This window comes from Sciurus carolinensis, chromosome 9 (genome assembly GCF_902686445.1).
Source record: "Sciurus carolinensis chromosome 9, mSciCar1.2, whole genome shotgun sequence".
Classification (NCBI taxonomy): Eukaryota; Metazoa; Chordata; class Mammalia; order Rodentia; family Sciuridae; genus Sciurus; species Sciurus carolinensis.
The window spans coordinates 80499282-80521054 of NC_062221.1; the positions used below are offsets into that span (position 1 = coordinate 80499282).

General features: G+C 39.9%; 1 protein-coding gene across 1 annotated transcript in view; it reads right to left on the reverse strand.

The window, feature by feature from the left end:
• Positions 1–21773, reverse strand: part of C9H3orf52 (chromosome 9 C3orf52 homolog) — a 32552-nt gene that overhangs the window by 8026 nt on the left and 2753 nt on the right. The window contains exons 2-3 of the mRNA XM_047565599.1: positions 15639–15768; positions 7307–7434 (exon numbers count right to left, since the gene is read on the reverse strand). Coding sequence (XP_047421555.1) covers positions 7307–7434; positions 15639–15768 — 258 coding nt within the window. The remainder of the gene's footprint in view (positions 1–7306; positions 7435–15638; positions 15769–21773) is intronic.

Consider the following 21773-nt stretch of genomic DNA (forward strand, 5'->3'; position numbering starts at 1 on the left):
AAACTCATAAATGCATGGAAATCAATTCATGGTCCCCCTTTTCTCTTCACTTTTTCTTTCCCATCCTCCCCTTCCTTCACTTTGTTCTGCTCTACTAGACTTCCTTTCCCTCATCTATTAATTTGTCTTTGATTGTTTTTTATGTAGTCTTATTCTTCCATCCCTCTTTTTTATTTTACTCCAGCTTCCACATATGAGAGAAAACATTTGACCTTTGATTTTCTGAGTTGGGCTTAGCATGATATTCTCTATTTCCATCCATTTACTGGCAATGCCATAATTTCATTCTTTTTAGGATTGAGTAGAACTCCATTTGGTGTGTGTGTGTGTGTTTGTGTATGTGTGTCTATATATTAAAATTTCTTAATTCATTCACCTATTGGCAGGCATCTGGGTTGATTCCATAATTTAGCTATTGAAAACATTTACTATTTGTTCCTCTTTAATTTTGCTAATACTTTGCAAACCTGACTTAACAGGCATTAATGTACCTTTTTTTTTTTTTTTTTTTTTGGTACCAGGGCTTGAACTCAGGGGCACTCAATCACTGAGCCACATCCCCAGCCCTATTTTGAATTTTTATTTAGAGACAGGGTCTCACTGCATTGCTTAGCGCCTTGCTGTGCTCAGGCTGGCTTTGACCTCACGATCCTCCTCTCTCAGCCTCCCAAACTGCTGGAGGTTGCTGTTGAGTCAGTCACCAGAAAACTCAGGAACTAGGAAGCAACTTTCAAAGGGGTGCTCAGAATGAAAAGGAGGAGTGCAGTAAGGATGCTACACAGGAGATTTTTAGATAGCACTAAAAGTACTGGCAATAACAAATAATTTTATTACTTATTTTTCCTCTTATTTCTTCTTTTGGATTGAGTTTCCTATGGGAAAGATTAAGTCTATTAGTCCTTCCAGTTTATCTGTTCTCTCTCTACCCACTTCCTTCCTATGTTAATTTCCAATGACTATCACTGTGTTTTGTACATAATACAATCATAACATTATAATAATAATAATAATTAGTAGTAGTAGTAGTAGTAGTAGTAGTAGTATTTTATACTGGGGATTGAACCCAGGGGCCCTTTACATCTCTGGTCTTTTTTCTTTTTCATTTTGAGACAGTCTTGCTAAGTTATTTAGGGCCTTGCTAAGTTGCTAAGGCTGGCCTCCGACTTGGGATTCTCCTGTCTCAGTCTCTCCAGTGTCTGGAATTACAAGTGTGTTCCACTGTGCCCTGCACTCTCAACAAAAATGTTTAAGTGTTCTAGCCATCCACTGCTAGTGTTCACTCTAAGATTCTTTTTGCTGATATGGTCTCTTGCTATATTTAGGACATATTTACATTCAGGGAGTTGTTAATTACAGTGTCCAATCTGGGCCCAAAGAAATGGAACAGGGGCTTCCTTAGCCCTTACTCTAGTGTCCCCCACCCTGTACCTATGAGGTTTGATGTTGACAGAACTAGGAGCACAGTGAGCTGATTAGGAAAGTCTCACACCATGACTAAGAGAAATCACCTTCTGGGTGCCTTCTCTAGGTTATTAAAGGCACCACTGCTAGTCCCAACCAAGTCCCGGGTGAGGTAGCCCACCACCTAAGTAGCAGGTGGCCTTAAGCAGTGTAACAGTTCCAACTCTGAGGGAAGAAAACCAGCAATGGGATAAGAGAGGGCCCAGAAAAGCTGTGTTTAGAAAAGTAAGGCAAATGGCATCACTTGCCAACATACTGGGACATAATAAGAATGCAGGTTTGGCATCTGTCCCCAGTTCCTAGCACAGAGTTTCTAAACCTCTGTGATTATCCAGTCGATAGGGATGCTGGTGCATCTCTTATTCTCATCTTTTTTCTTCAGTCTCAGCCCTTAAGCGCCTTGGAATTTCTGGAGTGGTAGGAGCATCTTTGTTCTAGTGAGGCAACTATTGGTGAGCTCCTTGTTGGAAGCAGGTCACCAGGAACACCAAGTCAGTGTAAAAACTTGGAACTCTGAATGCCTTCCCCATTGTAAGGAAAGGGGAGAAGGGCTAAGGAGTGATTAAATAATCTATTATGCCTCCATAAAAATTCCTAAAACCTCGGTTTGGAGAGCTTATGGGCAGCTAAATATCTACCTTCTGGGAGGGTGGCATGCAGGAGAGGAGGGCATAAAGACTCTGCACCTCTTGCCACATACCTGCCTCTTCTGGTTGTTCATCTGTACTCTTTAAAACAACAGGTAAACTGAACTCCCTGGGTTCTGCGAGTTTTTCTAGAAAGGCGAGATAGTGGGAACCTCTGAGTTATAGTCAGTTGATCAGAAGCCTAGATGATAACCTGGATTTGTGATTGGCATCTGAAATGAGGGCAGTTTTGAGATTGAACACTTAATTTGTGGGGCCTGTACTAATTTCAGGTAAACAGTGTCCAAATTGAGTTGAATTGAATTGCAGGACACCTGGCTGGTGTTGGAGAATTGGTTGGATCATATCAATTTTTCTGTGTTTGATCACAGAAGTGTTCTGCACTGAGTAGGAACATGGAGAAAAAGTTCATTTTTTCCTATACAAATACTCACTTAAACTTACCATCCACATCTAGGAACTTCTGGAAATTGAAATGAAAGAGATATAGACCTGACAATACACCAGTAATATCTTAAAGTTCCTAAGTTTTGTTTCTGAGTCTACTTGGTTGGAAAGTGGAGGCAGAAGTCTTTTATCTCTCTATATGTTACTTCTGTAACATACCTTTGAGACACAGCAAGTATGGTGATTTTCATTTTTCAGAGGGAACTAGCTGGAAGCAGTCTATATTTACCTCAGCTCTCAGTGCCAAGCTCTGTTTCTTTGCCAATGCATGGTGATGAACTAAAAGCATCTGGAGACTTTGTTTATTTTTTTGGCTCTGTTCAGGAGATAAGGATCTAAAGTGAAAAAGTAACAACCAGTTCCTTTGACATAGAGTCCAGTCTGTATCCTATGGATGCTGACATTTTATTTCTGCTAGGCAAATGCAAAACCATTCCATGAAAATAGGAAGCAAGGGAAAAGTAGCAGGAAGTTATTCACTCAGCAACTGCTCTGGGAAGGAGGTGGAAGGAAAGGATGAAAGGGAATCACAGATAAGAGATACTGACATGGAAGAGAAGCAGAAAGAGAAAACTGGAGCATTCATTATAGACACAAACTCCTGTGATAAAGTAAGCAATTCAATCTCATGCAATTCATTCTGAAACAATCTTGAAGGAGCTGCCTCTTCAGGAGCTTTTGCAGGAATCGAATGGAGGACAAATAAAGAAGTCTCTCCATTCCATCTACTAATGGTAGAGCAGAATCATGGATGGCAGGTTGGTCTTGACTGGATTTTCTTATCAAAAAATTTGCAGGGGACATTTATTTTATTTTTTGGAGTAAAACGTGGCCCACTTCTAAAAGTGAAAGTAAAGCCTATTGAGATCTTTAAATAATTGCAATTGTGTCCTTTGATAGATCTGGCAATCATACAATGGGACCTGAAGGAGACCGTTGATAACTCTCAGAACCCCTTGAGGAATACCACTGGTGTCCTGGGGGTGGCCTGTACATCCCTCTCAGACCATATTCTGCTGTTTTTGCCTTGGACCTCCTGATCTTTTTGGATCTTGGGGTGCCAGGGTTAGTCTGTGTTGTGAGAGAGCATTTGGCTTTTGATTTGCAGTGACTGGCTATGAAGTTACTGGAGAAAGCTGCAGTTTTAAAGGTAACTAGTAGAAATTCAGACTTAAGAAAACTTTCTTTTAAGCTATTTATAGTTTATAGAAATTTGGTAAAAATTAATTTTATAAACAAATATTGAAACATGTACTTTTTTCCAGAATCTGGAAATTATTTGTGAATATTCTTACCTTTATGAGAACATGGTTATTTATATAAGTTCAATAAAAATTTATTCTTTTTATGATAGGATACAACTGGAAAAACTGGTTTGACAAGGATAGCATATTTAAGAATGTGCTTGGAATGCCTGGCTTCAAGGGTCCCCAGCCTTACAGTGAGTGACTAAAAGCTGTCACTGCCTGACAAGCCCAGGAACCTCAAGATACTAGGTACTACTATTAGGTACAGATAGTCCAAAGTCTACCTTGGTTGGGCTTCCTAACCTAGAGGTTTTTAAAGTCTAATCAGATATTCCTTGTCAAATGTACAATAAAACTGATTGCAAAAGAGCCTTTATGGTTATTCTAAATACACTTATTCAAATAAATAGACTAGACCTACTGTGCAAACAAATCGGTCTTAGTATAATTATCTTTGATAAAAATGAAGGTTGTCATAGAGAGAAAAATTACATTTCAGGAAAAAGCATAAGAGACCTGGTATTTGATTGTAGACCTGCTCATTGCTTTTCTGTTTTTATGATCAACCTGTAGATTGGACTGGATTCTGAATTTTTCTAGGTTTCTGTAGGATTTAGCTACACCTCTCTTACTAGGAACAAAATGAAACTTGGTAGGTTAATGCTGGGCAGCTTGATAAAAATTTCAAGTTTTGCGTCTGATATGTAGGCCACTGCTATGGTATATCCCCTCAAGGCCCAGGTGTTAAAAGTTTTATCACTGCCTATAGCACTACAGGGAGGTGGTGGTACCTTTAAGAGGTGGGGCCTAGTGGAAGGAAGTTAGGTAATTGGGGGTATGTTTTTGAAGGGGATTTGGGGGCCCCAGCTTCTTCTCTCTCTCTCTCTCTCTCTCTCTCTTTTTTTTTTTTTTTCTTCCCAGCTGCCATCAGTGAACAGTTTCCTCTGCCATAAACTCCCTACCATGGTATACTGTATAGCCACAAGCCCAAAGGGGTCAAGTGACCATGGACTAAAACTTCTAAAACTATGGGCTAAAGTAAAACTTTCCTCCTTTTAAGTTGATTACCTCAAGTATTTGGTTACAGTAACACAAAGTAGACTAACACAGCCACATGGAGTTCACCAAAACATCTGATGTTGGCAACCAGAGACATTCAGACTACAAACAAGTAGTATAAGTTAACATCATGCCACAGGCAAATTTTCCCAAGATATTTCCCATAAAACCTGTAATTGCTCTCTGTTTATGCCAATCTCTTTCACTTTGCTGGATAATGTTATAGTTTAAATTTCACCATCAGCAGCTTCTGTGAGTAACGTGACAGTGTCAGATCTGCCGTGTCAAACAAATCTTTACAGGTCCTAAAAGATGTCTTAGTTTGCCAAATGGGTAACTTTAGCAACATCCCTAATGCAACCATTTGTTCAAATTGTCCTAGTGGTTCTCTTCACAGAGTTAGCACTCTCTGCTAAAATGTAACCCATACTGGGATGTTAGGTGATAGAATTGCTGCTACTGCCCTGAGCAAGCAGGAATCTGTGCAGTTGCTTATACTTCCTGTTGCACATAGACACACATTGAATATCATAGAGATCCAGTTGCAAAAGTGAACAAATGCTACTTGATTTAGACAGGTAGGTAGATTCTTCCTCTGTCTCATTCTTTCATCTACTTGATTTTAATTGGTTTGGTTTACGTGAACTCTGGCTAAGGAGCATACTTCAAACTTGTGGATTAGCTTCCTGATAGTCATAACAGCAGTCTTTCTAATATATCGCATCTTCTCAAAAGTTTAAAATATTTGCAAACACTCATCTGTTGAGCATTCAAATGCTTTCTCTCTGGTTGGAATGACAAAAACTCAAAGAAGCATGTGATCATGAGATCACCATAACCAGTGGGTGCTGTGTTGAGACCAGAAGCCCAAAATGATGATAGCTGAGAGTGCGAATGTCCTCTCACTTAGGTGAGACCCTAATGAAAGAGGGAATTTCTTACAGGATGCCATTGCTTTGAGCTAAGCTCCTGCTTAGACCAGGAAAAAATCAAAATGGTGTCATTCACACTAACGTTCCAGGCCATCAAGCCAAAACTAAATTGTTTATCTGACCTTATGAGAAATCCAGATTAGAGAGATCATTAAATTTCCCAAACAGGCCACTTTCAATTAGCATAATAATGAAGTTCCCTCCACCTTAGCCTTAATATTTGCCCACAAAAAAAAGGTAACTTGAAGTAATCTGATGCTAACCAGTCAGTTATTTTCCTATTGTTCTACCTCTGTGTCCTCACCTTACCAAGAAAGTAACTTGGAAATAATAGATCCACTTTTGTTTTTTGTTTCTTCAAGCCCTTCTCTGTCTGTAAAACCTACCTCTTTTGCTCAGACCATTAGAACACTTATTCTAGTTTTTATGGAATAAAATCTTTCCAATTCTAGAATTAAAAATAAAGCCAATTAATATTGTTTTTAAAAAACTTTGGGTCAGACTGTGAATGGTGGATCTTTGACAAGATGGCCAAGAATGCCCCAACTAGCCAGCCTAGTGATCTGGCTGCAGAGGCCCATCTTGCACAGAAGGCTCATTCTCCTGCATCCCTGCCCCATAAATGATGCCACCATCTATCTACCCAACCTCCCAACCAGGAGATGGGAATCAGCTCGCCTCACTGCCATCCAACCCATCATTCAGTCATGTTAAGTAAGGATACCACTCAGATCTCTCTGGAATCCTCCTTACTCCTCCTCACACTACCCTAACTCAAACCTCCCTCATTTCTCAGCTGAATGGCTGCAATGTCTTCTAACTATTCTCTTTCTGGAGTCTTTCTTCACTATTACACAGAAAGACTGGAATGAAAATCTGACCAAGTCAGTCTACTAATTAAAGTCTTAATTAAGTTTTACAAAACTCCCACGATCTGACCCCTACCTTCCTCCTCAGCTTCTCCCAGGTCCTCTGCACATAGTAACCACTGTGTAGATTCCTGATGTCCTGAGCTCCTTTACCTAGAACATGCCTACCTTGTATTTCAAAACTCGTCCTGAGAATCACCTCTGCCAAGAGGCCTGCACACCTCTAACCCTGCCTCAGGTTGTGTACCTGCCCCTTCTTTGGGGTGCTAAAGCACACTGTGCATATCTCAAAAATAGAACATATCTCAGGATTTTGCATCGATTTAATTGTTTCCTCTGCTTGTACTGTAAGCCCATTGAGGGCACAGACTATGTGGCCCTGGCATGCAATATGTTGCTAGAAGTATAGATCTTCAATGAACACTACAAATTGGATCAAATACAGAACCAGAGTGAATCAACTGAACACTGTTCTCCGAGATGCACCTGGAGGCTGGAGCTCTGGCTTTGCACCATAGAAAATGCATTTATAAGCTTCCTATTCTATCCAAATTCAAAGAATTCAAAGTTCTATGCCAACTATCCTAGCAGAGTTCATACTCTAATGGTAAAAATTCAATAAATGATGAGTAAGACATAATTACCCTTTTGGTGAGCAGGTGAGGCAAGTCCTCTTCTGTAATGCATTCTTCTGGAATTTTGAGCATGATGAAGAATGTTTTGTTTGACGACAACTCAATTATTTCATTTTCATCTTCATCAACATAAGTTACTAAAGAGAATAGGGGGTGAAAATTAAAAAAAGAAGTAAATACATGACTAAAATAATAACTTATTGATTCTATTGGCTGCTATATTTAAACATAACAATGAATACTCATCAAGTAAGTATAAGCAGAAATGCTTTATCTGCAGAATAAAAAATAGGAGCTTGCCTCTGTTATGGTAAAAGGTTGGTTTGTTTTATGCCCAAAGAGGTTTAAGAGACAGACCATCAAATACAGACTGGAGGAAAAGACAACTGGAAGAAGTGGGAAGAACATGAACATCTTTGTCCAGTTTAGGTAGGTACAGAGATGTAGGCAAGGGGTGCTGGGGCACAGGGAGTAGTAGCATTCAGTGCTGTGTTGTCAAAGATCAAGAGGAAAAAAAAAAAAAAGATCAAGAGGAAGTGACATCATGTACCAAAATGGAGGTGAGACTACAAAATGAGCAGTGAGCCCATGTCTTGAAGTCTCCCCAGCAGACAGTGGGTATGAAGTCATCACTCTAGCCTGGGTCCCACAGGAGAGGAATGTTGACGAGCTCTATTTGCAGAAGGGAAGCCAAACTAAGCCCCGGGGCCAACAGGAGTTAAGTTCCTGGGACAATGAGCCCTGTGTTGCCTGTGTCCTAATGACAGCTAGCTAACTGATTTTTAAGCAGTTAGAGCTGAAGGAAAAAAACACACAAAGTCAGGAGCCAGGAGCCAGAAACTGGCACTGAGGTGTCATTATGCTCCCCTGAATCCATGCCAGCCTCACCGGCCGGACTCACACAAGGGACCACCTCTCTGCCCCTGAGAAAGGCGTGGGTGGGAAGAACCAGGTGCTCATAAATGCTCCCTCAAATCCCATGCTTCAAACATAACAAAATGAGCCTCTTTTACTGGACTTGGAAAAGCCATCATGGAAGAAGTTCAGTGTTTATGATGAGAGGGCAGGTAAGAAGCAAGAATTCTTGGACTTGTTCCCTCAGGAAATTAAAAACTGTGAGGCGTTAAGAGCAAGGGATATGAAGAGTTAACACAGCAGGCCTGAGATGGCTCACCCTGGAAAGGAATGCTTAGGGTTGGCTCCTGGCTGGTGTCTGGAACTCTGCTGTGGGGAAGGTTCCTACATTCTCTGCTAAGAGCAGCCCACTATGCCTCAACTGTTTGTAGGAACAATGTGACTGACATCTCTTTTCTTTCTGGGAGTCTGGAGATTTTGCACATGCTTGGCAGAGACTGCCTACATGATCAACACCCAGTGAAAATCCTGGGCACTTAGGCGGTGTAAGTAGACCACATTTCACACGTGTTGCCACAGCTTATTGCTGTGGAAAGTAAGCAGGTCCTGTGCAACACAACTTGGGGAGAAATCTTTCAGGCTTACAACGAGCTTCCGCTAGAGTTCGCTGTAATAAATCTTTTAATTCAATGTACCTTGTTGCTATACTAAATCATAGTCATCAGCTCAACTCTCTGCCGAGTCCTATGAAACCCTAAAAGCATCACTGAATCCAGAAGTCAATTTTGGTAACTCCAAACAGAATTATTCCTGCATTCCCATTCAGTGTAAACCATTCTTATTTTACCTGACAATAAAAGTTAGGCGCTCATAATGGAAAATTAGCAAAGTACAGAAAATTATTCTAAAAAGACAAAAAAAAAAAAAAAAAGAAAGACAGAAAGAGAAAAGTCTAGTTATCTTTTAGTAAAGTGCCCCCACATTTTATATTCTTTATTTGAGATCTTAATGATTAGGTCATTTATATCCCACTTTTTGCTGTGTGTGCTATATTGTTGCTTATTTGTCTTGGTTCTTCTGTTGTTGCTAACATATGCAAAGCCATTCCCCATGTGCATGAAAGTCTTTGCAAAGACTCTTTCAGTGGCTTCCTATTGTTCATAACAGGGTCATGCACTTTCTTAAATCTGACATTTTGGTGTTTTCAGCTTTCCACTACTATAAACACTTTCTGATGCAGTAGACAACTCTGAACTCTACACCCACCCCATAAATTTCTGCAGCAGACATTAGTGCCTCAGAAAGGAAATAGGTGATGCTGGAGGATGGATCAGAGATTCTAATAACTGCTAAACTCAAGGGCATAAAAAAAAGAGAAGCCAAGTTCAAAAAGAGGTCTCCAATTTTTAGCTCTCATGACATATACTTAACATGTAGCATCTAAACAATGAAGCCACGTCAAGATCTGGCTAAATAGTTGTTTGTCAAGATACAAATAATAACAACAGACTTACACAGTCAGTAGAGTTTTTATGTCGCTAATGAGACTTAAACTGGACAGTACTTTCCATATAGAGAATATAGGTTTAAAAAACTCAGGAAAACATACACAGTATGTGGGAGAAGCACAACAGCTCTTCAGTTGGAATATGAGACATGAAGTTGGAGTGGAGGTCTTAAATATCAGATGCCATCAAGAAGTAATGGAGTTAGAGTTAGGGTTAGGGAGGTGGGCAAGAAGGAGGAAGGAAGGACTGTATAGAGGGAAAAGAGGGGTGGGAGGGGTGGGGGGAAGGGAAAAAATAACAGAATGAATCAAACAACATTACCCTATGTAAATTTATGATTACACAAATGGTATGCCTTTACGCCATGTACAAACAGAGAAACAACATGTATCCCATTTGTTTACAATAAAAAAAAAAGAACAAAAAATAAAATAAAAGCAATTATAATGGGAAAAAAAAAAAAGAAGTAATGGAGGGTTGTTAGATGTCTCCCAGGAAGAAATCCGAGACTGGCATTTACAGGAGGTTAATGTGGTGGTCGCCACAGAGATGATATGGAACTGGGAAAGACTGGAAGTAGAGAAGCCAGGAGGCACAAGTAGGTACTGATTTTGTCTGACTGTGGTGGGAAAAGGCAGGAAGGAGGAAAGCAAGGAAGGAAGGAAGGAGTAAGTCCACTGGATAGTAAAAACAGAGTTGGTTTTTACTGGTGGCTTGAACCCCAGCCCCAATTATTAGTCAGTGAGCAAGTCACTTAAATCTCTGACGCTATTTTCTCAACAGAAATATCAACACCTACATTGCAGGTGACGGTAAAGATGGGAACCAATGCAAATAAAGTATCCAGCAGAGTGCCTTCCAGGATGTGGGGCAATTGCTAGCATGATGCTATCAAGGAATGAGAGATAAGATTTGGTCATCATCTAGACATGTAACAAAAGATATGAAAATGGTTCCAAGATATCCAGCCTGGATAACTGGAAGAATCATAGCTACTGTATTAAGCATTATGTACAAACACTCTGCTATGCATTTTATAGATATTCCCTCATGTGATTCTCACATCAATCCAAAGAGTTAAATATTATTGTTTTCATTTTTAAATGAAGACTTTGAGACTTACAGAAAATGCATATTTTATTCAGGTCAATGAGCTAGAAGGTCTTAGGGTAAAGGTAGAGCTATAGACTCAGGTTCAGAGATCATTATGCTTCACAAACATGAAAATAGGCCCAGAGGATTGAAGACTTGGCCTAAAGTTACACAACTTGATGGAAGCGGAGCTGAAGGAAATCTGGTCTCCCGATTCACCTTGCAACTAACTGGCAAGTAAACTGGTGTGGGGAAGGGCATATGCTCTGGTCTGAATGTTTGGTCTCCTCAAAATTTAAATGTTGAAAGCTAATCACCAACGTGATCATCATGAGTGGGATTAATGCCCCTTTAAACGAAGCCCCGGAGCACTGTCTCATCCCTTACCCAGTGAGAAGTGTCATCTAAAAACCAGAAAGTGGGCTCTCACTAGACACATATCCACTGACACCTTAACCTTAGATGACCCCGCAGCCTCCAGAAATGTGAGCACTAAACTTCTATTGTTTACAAGTTTCTGGTATTTTATTATAGCACCCCAAGCTGACTGAGAAAGGAACAAATAGTAATTTCATATGGATAACGATTGAGATGATGGTAGTTATTTCTAGGTAGAGATCTCTAGTAAAAACATCTCTAAAATTCAGGAAAACTGTGTGGATGTACATCCAGGAGTTTCCTACAGCGGAGATGGGTGATGCCGTGGAATTTTCAAGAGAAAGAATAGAAAATATGAAAATCAATACAGTTAAAGACAAACCTCATGGACCCACAAGGCAGAGACCAAAAGCAAATATAAGGAATATATTGCAGTTGACAGAGCTGAAGGCTGCAGCTAGGGCAGAAGAAAGTGAAAAGGTTGGATTTCATGATCAGACAACTGCTATGACCTTGGGAAGAACAATTTGGGACTAGTGGATGCAAGAGGTTTAGGACTAAGCAGGAGACAGTATCCAAATAAAGAGATCCCTTTCTATAAGTTTGCCAGTGCAGGAAGAGAGGGAAAAAAAAATCTAAACTCAGTAGTAAGAATCCTGAGGAAGATTGTTTTGAAGGAAAGATGAAGAGTAGAGAAGAACCTGAGAATGCCGAGAGGTGGGAATATCTGAAGGTCATTGGGTGAGAAGCCAGGGGTATTTTGTAAAGATAATAGGCAAGGAATTCAGTTTTGATAAGGTAAAAAAAACAGATTTGAAGATAAGACAGGAGAAAAAGCAAAGAAATTTCAAGGTCATGGGTCTACAGAGTTACTATCATGTTCCTACCCCACAAAGGACATTGGCATCTCAGAGCTTGCTAATGTTGTCTGCCTAGGATTTCCCCATGAGTCACCTGATACCAGAGGGTACTGCCCTGTGAAAACTATTAGTCAGCCAGTCAGGAGCACATGAGAGTAAACATACAGCCCTTATGCTCAACCAAAAGGTAAAAGGAATCCACTCAACACAGAGTCACTTAGAAAGTCCCTGCTTACATCTCAGTACCACAACATTTCTTCCCATGGAAGGGCCTGCAAATTAAGAGATTGAAAGGATCAGATCTGTCATGCTGGGAGGCCCCAAGGGTGCTATAACTTGTTATCATATTTTTAAACATCCACCTAAGTTTTGTATTAGTAAGGAGTTGCTCAGGGTCTCTCTCTGCCTGACCAGGGTGAATTAATGAAGAAAGGAGAACTGTCCCCACTGCCCCTCAGTCCCCGCCACTTGAGGAGGCTTAACTCATTCTCCAGATTGTCCAGAAGCAGAGTTACTTTGAGAGAGAGAGGAAGGTTTTGTTTTTTTTTTTTTTTTTACTTTATCCTTGACATGAAGAAATTGTAATACCTCAGGGAGAAGGAGAGAGAGAGTCCATTAATATATTTTCCTACAGTGCTGGGAATAAACAGGTCTTCTGAGTCTGGTGGAGCACTGTGCTCTCTTCCCCAGTGTGTACACAGCTGGAGCTCGATGCCTGAGTTAAGCCTTGACCCTGAATCTGCCATCACAAGAGCGGGAGTGGGGAGCCCAGTCCAGTGTAGGCAATAGGGGTGCACAGCCTGTAGATGATCAGCAACAGTAATAGGACCCACTAAGGTCTTACTGCTTACTTCATTTCTTACTTTTCATAATGTCACCTCCCCAGTGGACACTGTGCCCTAGGTACCCCATTGTCACCACCCCAATCAGTTACCCTTCTGTTCCAGGGTGCACTTAATACACTATTCTGTGTCAGCACAGTTATCACCAGCTCTGCCTGCCAGTCTCTTTGGGGATTACAGAACCTAGAGACAGGAGATTAAGGGGTTTGGAGGAGGAAAAGCAAGAGGCGAGTAGCAAATAGAGTTGCTGAGGAACCTCAGTCTCTTACTGAATCCAGACAGTCAGACCCACAGCCCTCTACCCTCCCAGCACTGGCCCTTTCCCAGACAACTGATTCCACCCAGTACCTGGGAGTTCTGCAAATATTTGATTCATATCAAGGGTGTGGCAATTAGGCAGTGGCTGAATATTGAAGATTATCATCCCAGAAGTACCAGAGAGCCGCTTTGGGTGAGGCTGGGACTGTCACAGAGGGCAGCCCCTCTCCCACCCCTTTTTACCTATTGCATCTAACCCCCTCCCCACCAAAAATTCTTCCCCAAATTTTTAGTGACTGGGCAAAGTGACCTCAATATAATATTGAAATCGTAAAAGTAGGTTACAAGACTATTTAAAATTTTTTTATTTCGAATTACTTTTAAAATGCAAGTAAGCAAAAGACTACAAGAAAATATAACAAAATATTAGTAATATGAATGGGTTTTATGGGTAACAGAACAGTTTGTTGTTGTTGTTGTTCATTCAAAGCCTATTAGATACCTTTTTTTTTTTTCCCTAGTCTGCCACAACTCTCTCTGCAGACCCAAATACCTGAGGGCTGAGATGGCAAGTAAAAGTATTTTCCCGATTTAAAAAAAAAAAAGTTTAAAAAACTCTCACAGCATTAACGTATGTTTAAACACAAATTTACAAATTAAAAATGAAGTTTGCACTATAAGTGTTAAAAAATTCTTCCCTGAATACTATTCAATGATCTTTCATGTCTCCAGAAATTTTTTTTTAAAAATTTTTTAAGTTGCTGATGGACCTCTATCTTTTAATATATTCATATACAGTGCTGAGGATTGAACCCAGTGCCTCACACATGCTAGGCAAGTGCTCTACCACTGAGCTACAGCCAGAAAAAAAAAAATTATTGAGAGAAATGTAATATGTATCTTTGCAGTTTATTCTTTATGAATTGAAGAGGTCAGACAATTTTAAGAATAGAAGACAGATTTTGAAACTTGTGTTTTAGAATCCTGAATATTAAATCACCAAGATCTGTCTTGTTTTAGGACTCATGCTACCAGATAAACCGGTAAATTTCCAAGATCACACTACCTAGTTGAGATAGAACTGGATTGTCAGTTTCAACATCCACATGTGGGAGTCCATGTGAAGAGGGAAGGTCGGTGATTACACCCAAACTATCATTCTCAGCATGACAGACGAAGTTTGGCACCTCTTATTAACAATTACTACTTAAAACCATCTCATGACCTCAAGAATCATCCATCCCACCTAAACAATGTAGTAGGTATCTAAGTAGACACAGTGACTGCCTGAGAAACTCTGATGCGGGAAATTGGCTGATGTCATCAAAGTTTCCTTATTCTTTCAGGGACTATGAAACCTTGGACAGGAGACTAAGGGGAGAACAGGAGGTTGAATGGCAAATGTACTGCCTAAGAAATTCTTAAGAAGCCCCTCTCAAAAGACTCAGGAGCTCTCTCCCCAATTTTTGCTCTCATTCCATGACTGAGTTTGCTACTGAGAACCTGACTCAACTCGAATGCTCACAGAGGCCGGATCCCATGCAGGTATCCTCCAGTTGCAGATGTGCCCCTCAGTCCTGTCAACCCCATGTATGAAAAAAAGAACTATTTTCTTCTTTCCTATTTGAAACAGAATTAATTGTCCCTTGGACATTGGTATATTCATGCATCATAAAAACTTTAATAATATTAACCATAAAAATTTGGCAACAACCTAACAGGCTTTAAAGAAGGTATAGAAGACTATATCATGAACCACTTGAAAAACCTGATGCTAACAGAAAATTTCTAATGACTTGCCAAAATTATCTTAATATGCTATTAAAGTTCTAAAGATAGGTCATGAACTTTAAAATTTTGATCTTATTTTAAAAGTGCAAGTAATAAAATGATTAGAAGAAAATATAACAAACTTATTAATACCTATGGGTTTTATCAGTAACTGAATATGTATTATTTTTGAATTCAAAATAAATAAGAAAATATATATAAAGCATACCATTCACAATATGTAATTTTTCTTTTATACATATAAAACAAATATAAAGTTATTTCTAAAAAAAGTTAAAATGACAGCTCATAGACACATGGATTCATAAAGTTCTTTTAAAACTCAAATACATCAATCAGTATTTTATCATTATAATAATATATCATATATACCTGATGAACTTGATAATTATTTTTATTGAGCACATTATAAGAAGAGAAAGAATTTTCAAACAAGCAGGTACTGAGATGCAATAATATATAAATTAGTGTTTATTTAAGTTAAAAACATACAAAACGTCTTCAAGATCCAATGGTCAAAATTCAAAGCAAAACACTGCTTTCCATGCTCCTTCTGGAGCTTATAAAACAAACAACAAACAAAATATAATAAAAAACAAAACATGCATATCTCCCACCCACACAATCTTAGCCAGTTTTCAACTCAAGTGATAAGTAGTAAAATAGCAATGAACAAATTTTCCACTTAAGATTAAGTCACAAGCATCAGGCAAGTTCTGAAAATGTGTCAACTTAGTCATGTTGGAAATCCTCTTACCTCCACTAAGACATAAACCAAGGATGATCACTATAATGAGGCCCAGGAAAACGGAGGTGATGACCATCCACAGTTTACACTTGCCAACCAAATTCTTATTGCAGGAGCTCCAGGGACTTTCCTTCTTGGCCTAGAAAGCAAAGTGAGATTGGGAGACAGTCATCTGATTTCAAACAAATATTCTCCAATACCTATTAGGGTCAATGATACAGAAATGAAGGCAGCAGGATCCTGACCTCAGGACCTACATTCTACTGAATCAAGCTTATAAAACGATATGAAAGAGGCAGAGTGGATCCTCACAAAGAAGCTCACAAGAAAATACTCTGGGGGCTCTGAGACAGGGAAGACAGGGAGGATAGGCAGGACTTTGAAAGGTGTAATGGTTTCTACAGTTTTTTTAAAATATATTACAAATATTGTTGGGTTTCAGTGTGATATTTCAATACCTGTGTACAATATGTAAGGGTTACATGAGTAAATGACATACCATCATATCAAATGTTTATCATTTCGTTGGGTTGGTATGTTGAGAAGCTAGAAAGTTCTCTCTACTAGCTATTTTGAAATACACAGTTAATTGTTATCAACTGTTGTTACCCTACTGTGCTATACAGAACGTTAGAAAGTTATTCCCCTGGTCCCACTGCATTCCTCCTGTACCTGATAAGTATCCTCTCTCCCCTGCACCTTTCCCTAAGCTATGATAACAATTATTCTACTCTCTATTTCTATGAAATCAATTTTTAGCTTTCACATACAAACAAGAACGTGCAATATTTGTCTACACGAAAGATGGATTTTTGAAGGTATTCCAAAGGTAAGCAAGAGCAACCCCGGTGTTGATTCATAATGGAACAGGTGTCAGAGGCAAGAAGTGAAAGTTAAATTAGAGGTAGTGAAGGGCTGGAGCCTACTCCAGAGGGTTGAATTGCTGCCAGAGCAAGTTGTATGTAATTTAGTATGCACTGGTGACGTGTTGAAGGTTTGGGAACTCAGAGCTGAGTTGAAAGTTAAGAGGCAAATTAGGTATCATTTGAATTGGACACAGGAAGAAAAAGCTAAAAGTCTGTGATCCAGATTCTAATAAATAAATAACTAAACAAATTTAATATTTTAACTAAAAAGTCTGTGAAGAAAAATAAAGGGACAGAAGAGACAGAAGGAAATAAGCTGCCATGTGTGAGGCAGAGTGTAGGGTCAGAGAAAATAATTCCAGTTGCTTTGGTTTACTGAGTCCTGGGTCATTTCACTTAATCCTAACACCCCTTCAAGGTATGCATTGGCCTGTTTCAAACATGCAGTGCAAGGAGATTAGTCAGGACTAATCCCTGAGGAGTGTCACAGCAACACTCTGGCACCCTCCCCTTTGTGGGCAGCCTCCTAGCATCGCTGTGTGGAGCCTCAGATCATGAGCATGCCTGGCCGCCCTGGAGGGCTCACTCTGCCCCTCTACCTGCCCCTAAATGGTTCTGTGACTCTTCTGCTTCCCACTGCACCATTAGGGAATTTCTACATGGAGACCATGGGAAATGATGGAACATGATGCGGGGTGAGGGTAGAGAATGTGTTTCTGCATTTCACACACTTGGATTTCAATCTGAGGGACACCACTTAAAGGCAGGGGGATTTTGAGCAAGCCAATGAAACCAGCAGGCCCCAATGCCCTTAAAATACAGATGATTCTCAATTTACGATGGGGATACATCCCACCAAACCTGTCATTTGCCCAGTTTTTAAAAAATTGGATTACTTGTTCTTCAGATGTTAAATTTTTTGAATCTTTTATATATTTTGATTATTAATCCTGTCAGATGAATAGCTGACAAAGTTTCTCCCATTCCATAGGTTGTCCCTTCATTCTGTTGATAGTGTCCTTTTCTGTGCTGAAGTTTTTTAATTTGATGTCACCCCATTTGTTAATTTTTGCTTTTTATTCCCTGAGCTATTGAAATTCTATTCAGAAAACTCCTGCCTGTGCCTGGATCTTGTTTTCCTTTAGTAGTTTCAATGTTTCCAGCCTTACATTAGGTCTTCGATCCATTTTGAGTCTATTTCTATACAGAGTAAGAGAGAGATCACTAGGAAAACAGTATGGAAGTCCCTCAAAAAATGAAAACTAGAACAACCAGATGGTCCCACTAAATCTACTCCTGAGTATATGCACAAAGGAAATGAAGTCAGCGCACAAAAGAGACACCTACATATGTATCTTCATTGTGGTCTTATTCACAATAGCCAAGTTACATTATAAACCTAGGGGCCCAGCAACAGAAGAATGGATAAAGAATATATGGTCTGTATAAACAATGGAATATTTTTCAGTCATAAAAAGAAACGAAATCATATTCCTTGCAGGAAAATTGATGGGCCTGTAGGTCATTGTGTGAAACAAAATAATCCAGACACAGAAAGACAAGTATCTCACGTATGTGGAAACTATAACAAAGAAAAACCAAACAAAAAACCTGAATGACCTGAAAGCAGGAAAGTAGAAAAGGGACTAGTAGGGAAGGGAAAGGAGATGGGGGCGTGAGGATGAGGGTGGGGAGGTTCAGAGAAGGTAATAGGAAGGGTAGACAATGTTAAAGCACAACATATACAATATGGAAATGTCATGGTGAAATCCATTGATTTGTACAATTAACATGAGTTACTATGTATAATAAATTATTTTAAAGATTAAAAGACTAAGTTTAAAGTCCAGTTTCCACTGAAAAATCCTAAATGGAACCATAAGTCAGGTAATATTTTGTATGTAAATACTAAATTTAGCTCCCAAATCTGTTGTAAAAACTAGAGACAATGTACACAAAACATGCTAAACCAATATTAGGCTCTTGTTATGGTTTGGATCTGGAATGTTCCCCCAAATTCTCATGTGTTGAAGGTTTAGTCCCCAATGCAATATTCAGAGGTGGGGCTTTTAGGAAGTGACTGAATCAGGAGGGCTCTGATCTCACCAGTGGATTAATCCATTGATAACTGAATGGACTTCTGTAGTGTTAACTACAGGCAGGGTGGGGCATGGTTGAAGAAAATAGGTCACTGGGGGCCCCTAGGGACTATATCACTATATCTTGTACCAGGCTGTCCACGTCTCTCTCCCTCTCTCTGTCTCTCTCTCTGTCTCTCTCTCTCTCTGTCTCTCTCTCTCTCTCTCTCTCTCTCTCTCTCTCTCTCTCTCTCTCTCTCTCCTTCCTGCTGCTTTCTGCCATGATGTTTCTGCCTTGGAACCAGTTGATCATAGACTAAAACCTCTAAAATCATGAGCCAAAATAAATCTTTCCTCCCTGACTTGTTCTTGACAGGTATTTTGATCACAGCAATAAAAGTTGACTAACATAGTACTCACCCAAAAGGAGTGAGTCCCTCTCCGAGTGCCCTCCTATTCCACAAAGCAGCAGCGGAAACTCCAGTGGGCTCACTCCTGAACTGACCCTTGTTTATATTCTCTCTCATCCTTATTTTGATGGTAGCCATCAGAAAGGAAATTGTTAGTCCACATTAGGACTACATACTAAACTTTCTCAATGAGAGGTCCCCCAGCCTGACTGCACATTAGAATCACCTGAAGAGGATTATCACTGACACACACCCAGGCACCAAGCAGACTGGACCATAGGTAGAAGTAGGACCTGGATTATCATTTTAAACCTTCCATAGTGAATCAACTGCTTTGTCAGGATTGAGACCCCTGGTCTGAAACCTCCTACCCACTATTAGTGAAACTTCCCAGTACATGCATGAAACTTCCCCACACCTCATCTGATACCGCCATTGATTGTGCTGTCTGGTTTCATGTTCAAATGCAAGCAGGATGTCCTTATCTTCCTAGGTAAATTGAAACCATGTAGAGGGAGGAGTGGTTCTTGAACTTCCCCATTCTTATATCCCACAGTGTACTTCCTACAGGTAACAGGCATTTAATAATGTGTACTAATTAGTGCTACTTAGTTACATAGGGCTTTGTACTTTGAGAGGTTCTAGAGGAAGGGTCAAATGGTGGAGATCCGAAGCACTGGATCTTGTGTCCCAGGTGTCACAGGAGAATGAGGTGCAGTGAAGGACCTGGGAATCTGGACAGAGGAACATCTCTTGAGTTAAGTGTTTCTGGAGTCCAGGGATAGGGCCACCTCTCACCCCAACTCAAGTTTGAAGAACTTCTCCAAAGTCACCAAAGCAAGTACTCAAGAAGGCACATGGGGAAAAGTAATCCTGGTGTAAGTAATCCTTGACCTCTCAGGGGACAGAAACATATCTCTTAGTTGCACAGCTTCAGAACTGTGCCATGTTGTGTTTATAACACAAGAGGCAGCCAGGCCATAAAGATTAGCGCAACAGGAAATGATCTCAAATGAGTAAAAAATGAGTGCTAATCATTACTGACACACACTTTTGCCTTCACGTGTTGTCCCCTAGAGATCATAAATTAGGACTCTGGTGGTTTGAAAGACCAAATACTCTGCCTTCCAGGAGGAACTCAGTCAAGAATATCACACTCCTCATCTGTAGGAAACTCCTATTCCTGTCCAGTCCAAAGTTGCTCTCTTACTGCCTAGCACCTTCCTTGTCCTCTCCTCAGTCCTAATAGGGGGACCGCTGAAGGCTCTCCCCTGCATGACTAGTCTTCACAGGCTTGAAGTCATTACAAAACAATGGTGTGTCAGTCAAACCATGTTTGGTGTGTCAACCAAACAATACAGTGCAGTGCTTCTTGACTCTCTGCACATTAGAACCAAATCAGGGATCAACATCTGTTACCAGTGTCCCTGGGAAGTTTGTGGAAGAACCTGTGATACAATAGGTACCATCCTACACAAGATGAGTCTTTGCTCTCAAAACAGGATTACAAAGTCATGCCGCCTCCTTCTCTGGCTTCTCATTCTCTCTTGACCAAATTCTAGGTCACGAGAGGTCACAGGCAGATTCTCCACAAGGAGCCTTCCAGAGATGTTTGCAAACGACACCTTGCATTCTATATGCATCATATGAGTCCAGAATTTGAGCATCTTTCCTCTGAGCACTCCCCCAGATATTCACATCCCTCTTCTGGCAAAAGCCTAAATACATGGTACTGGATCCTAGAAGAACGGCAAGACTATCTATCTCTTGGATGCAAAAAGCTCTTCTCTTTGACACAATCAGGAGCAGATATTTAGATCAGGGATATTTTTCTTAGAACATAGGAAAATTTGTACTTTTAATCTTCATTGTGGCATTTAATCCACTTTTTTGATCTGAGCACAAAAGTACCATTTGATTCTTGTCTTAGACTCAACAGCATGTACCAATGGTTAAGAGTCTGCTAACCCATCCACGTATGACTTGTTTGTCTCAATACTGTCAATTTGCTGGTTTTTTCCTAAAGATACTTAAATGTATCTGAGACTTCTAAGTCAGAACTCCTGTAATGAGCCATTCAAGAAAACCAGTGTCACTCTGTTACCTACAATCTACTTTGCACTTTTGACCCAATGATTCTGACATGTTTACAGAGACAACAGGCAAAGTGCTGTCGTAAGTGCTGATGCCCTACATTCAGCAGGTTCTACCCCTCACCTGTTGGTTGGCTAATATTCCTTTTCCCAAAGCAGCAAACTAAGATGAGAGAAAGTTCTTTATACTGCCTCTGTATACTCCCCTAGCCCTGCTCTTCCAAGTAGGAAGATATCCATGATATGCAATGTCATCTTCCTAAATGTCCAGAACTGTTCCTTACTCCCTCATCCAGCCACCCATCCACCTGCAATTCCCTCATCCACCAGAACTACCTCTCAGCTCCTCATATTTCACTTAAATTACTTAATTATGAGGGATCTAACTTGTAGAAATTAGTAATACATAATTTATAAGTTTGGCTACTGTAAATGAGTATAAATTATGTTATATATCGAAATTATGGGTAAATAAATTTGATGGAAAGCACATAGATCTGATACCTCAGAAACCTCAGAAATGTCAGAGGCACCACTGAGTGAGCCTGAGTATTTTGGTAACTTCTTTGAATCTCAGTTTCTTCCCTCAGTTCCTTTGTCTGTCAAATCAAAACACTGACACCTGCCTCTTAAGTGTGTTGTGATAATTAAATGCATTCATGTATCACTAGTGTTTTGTTCATAAGAGTTGTTGAAC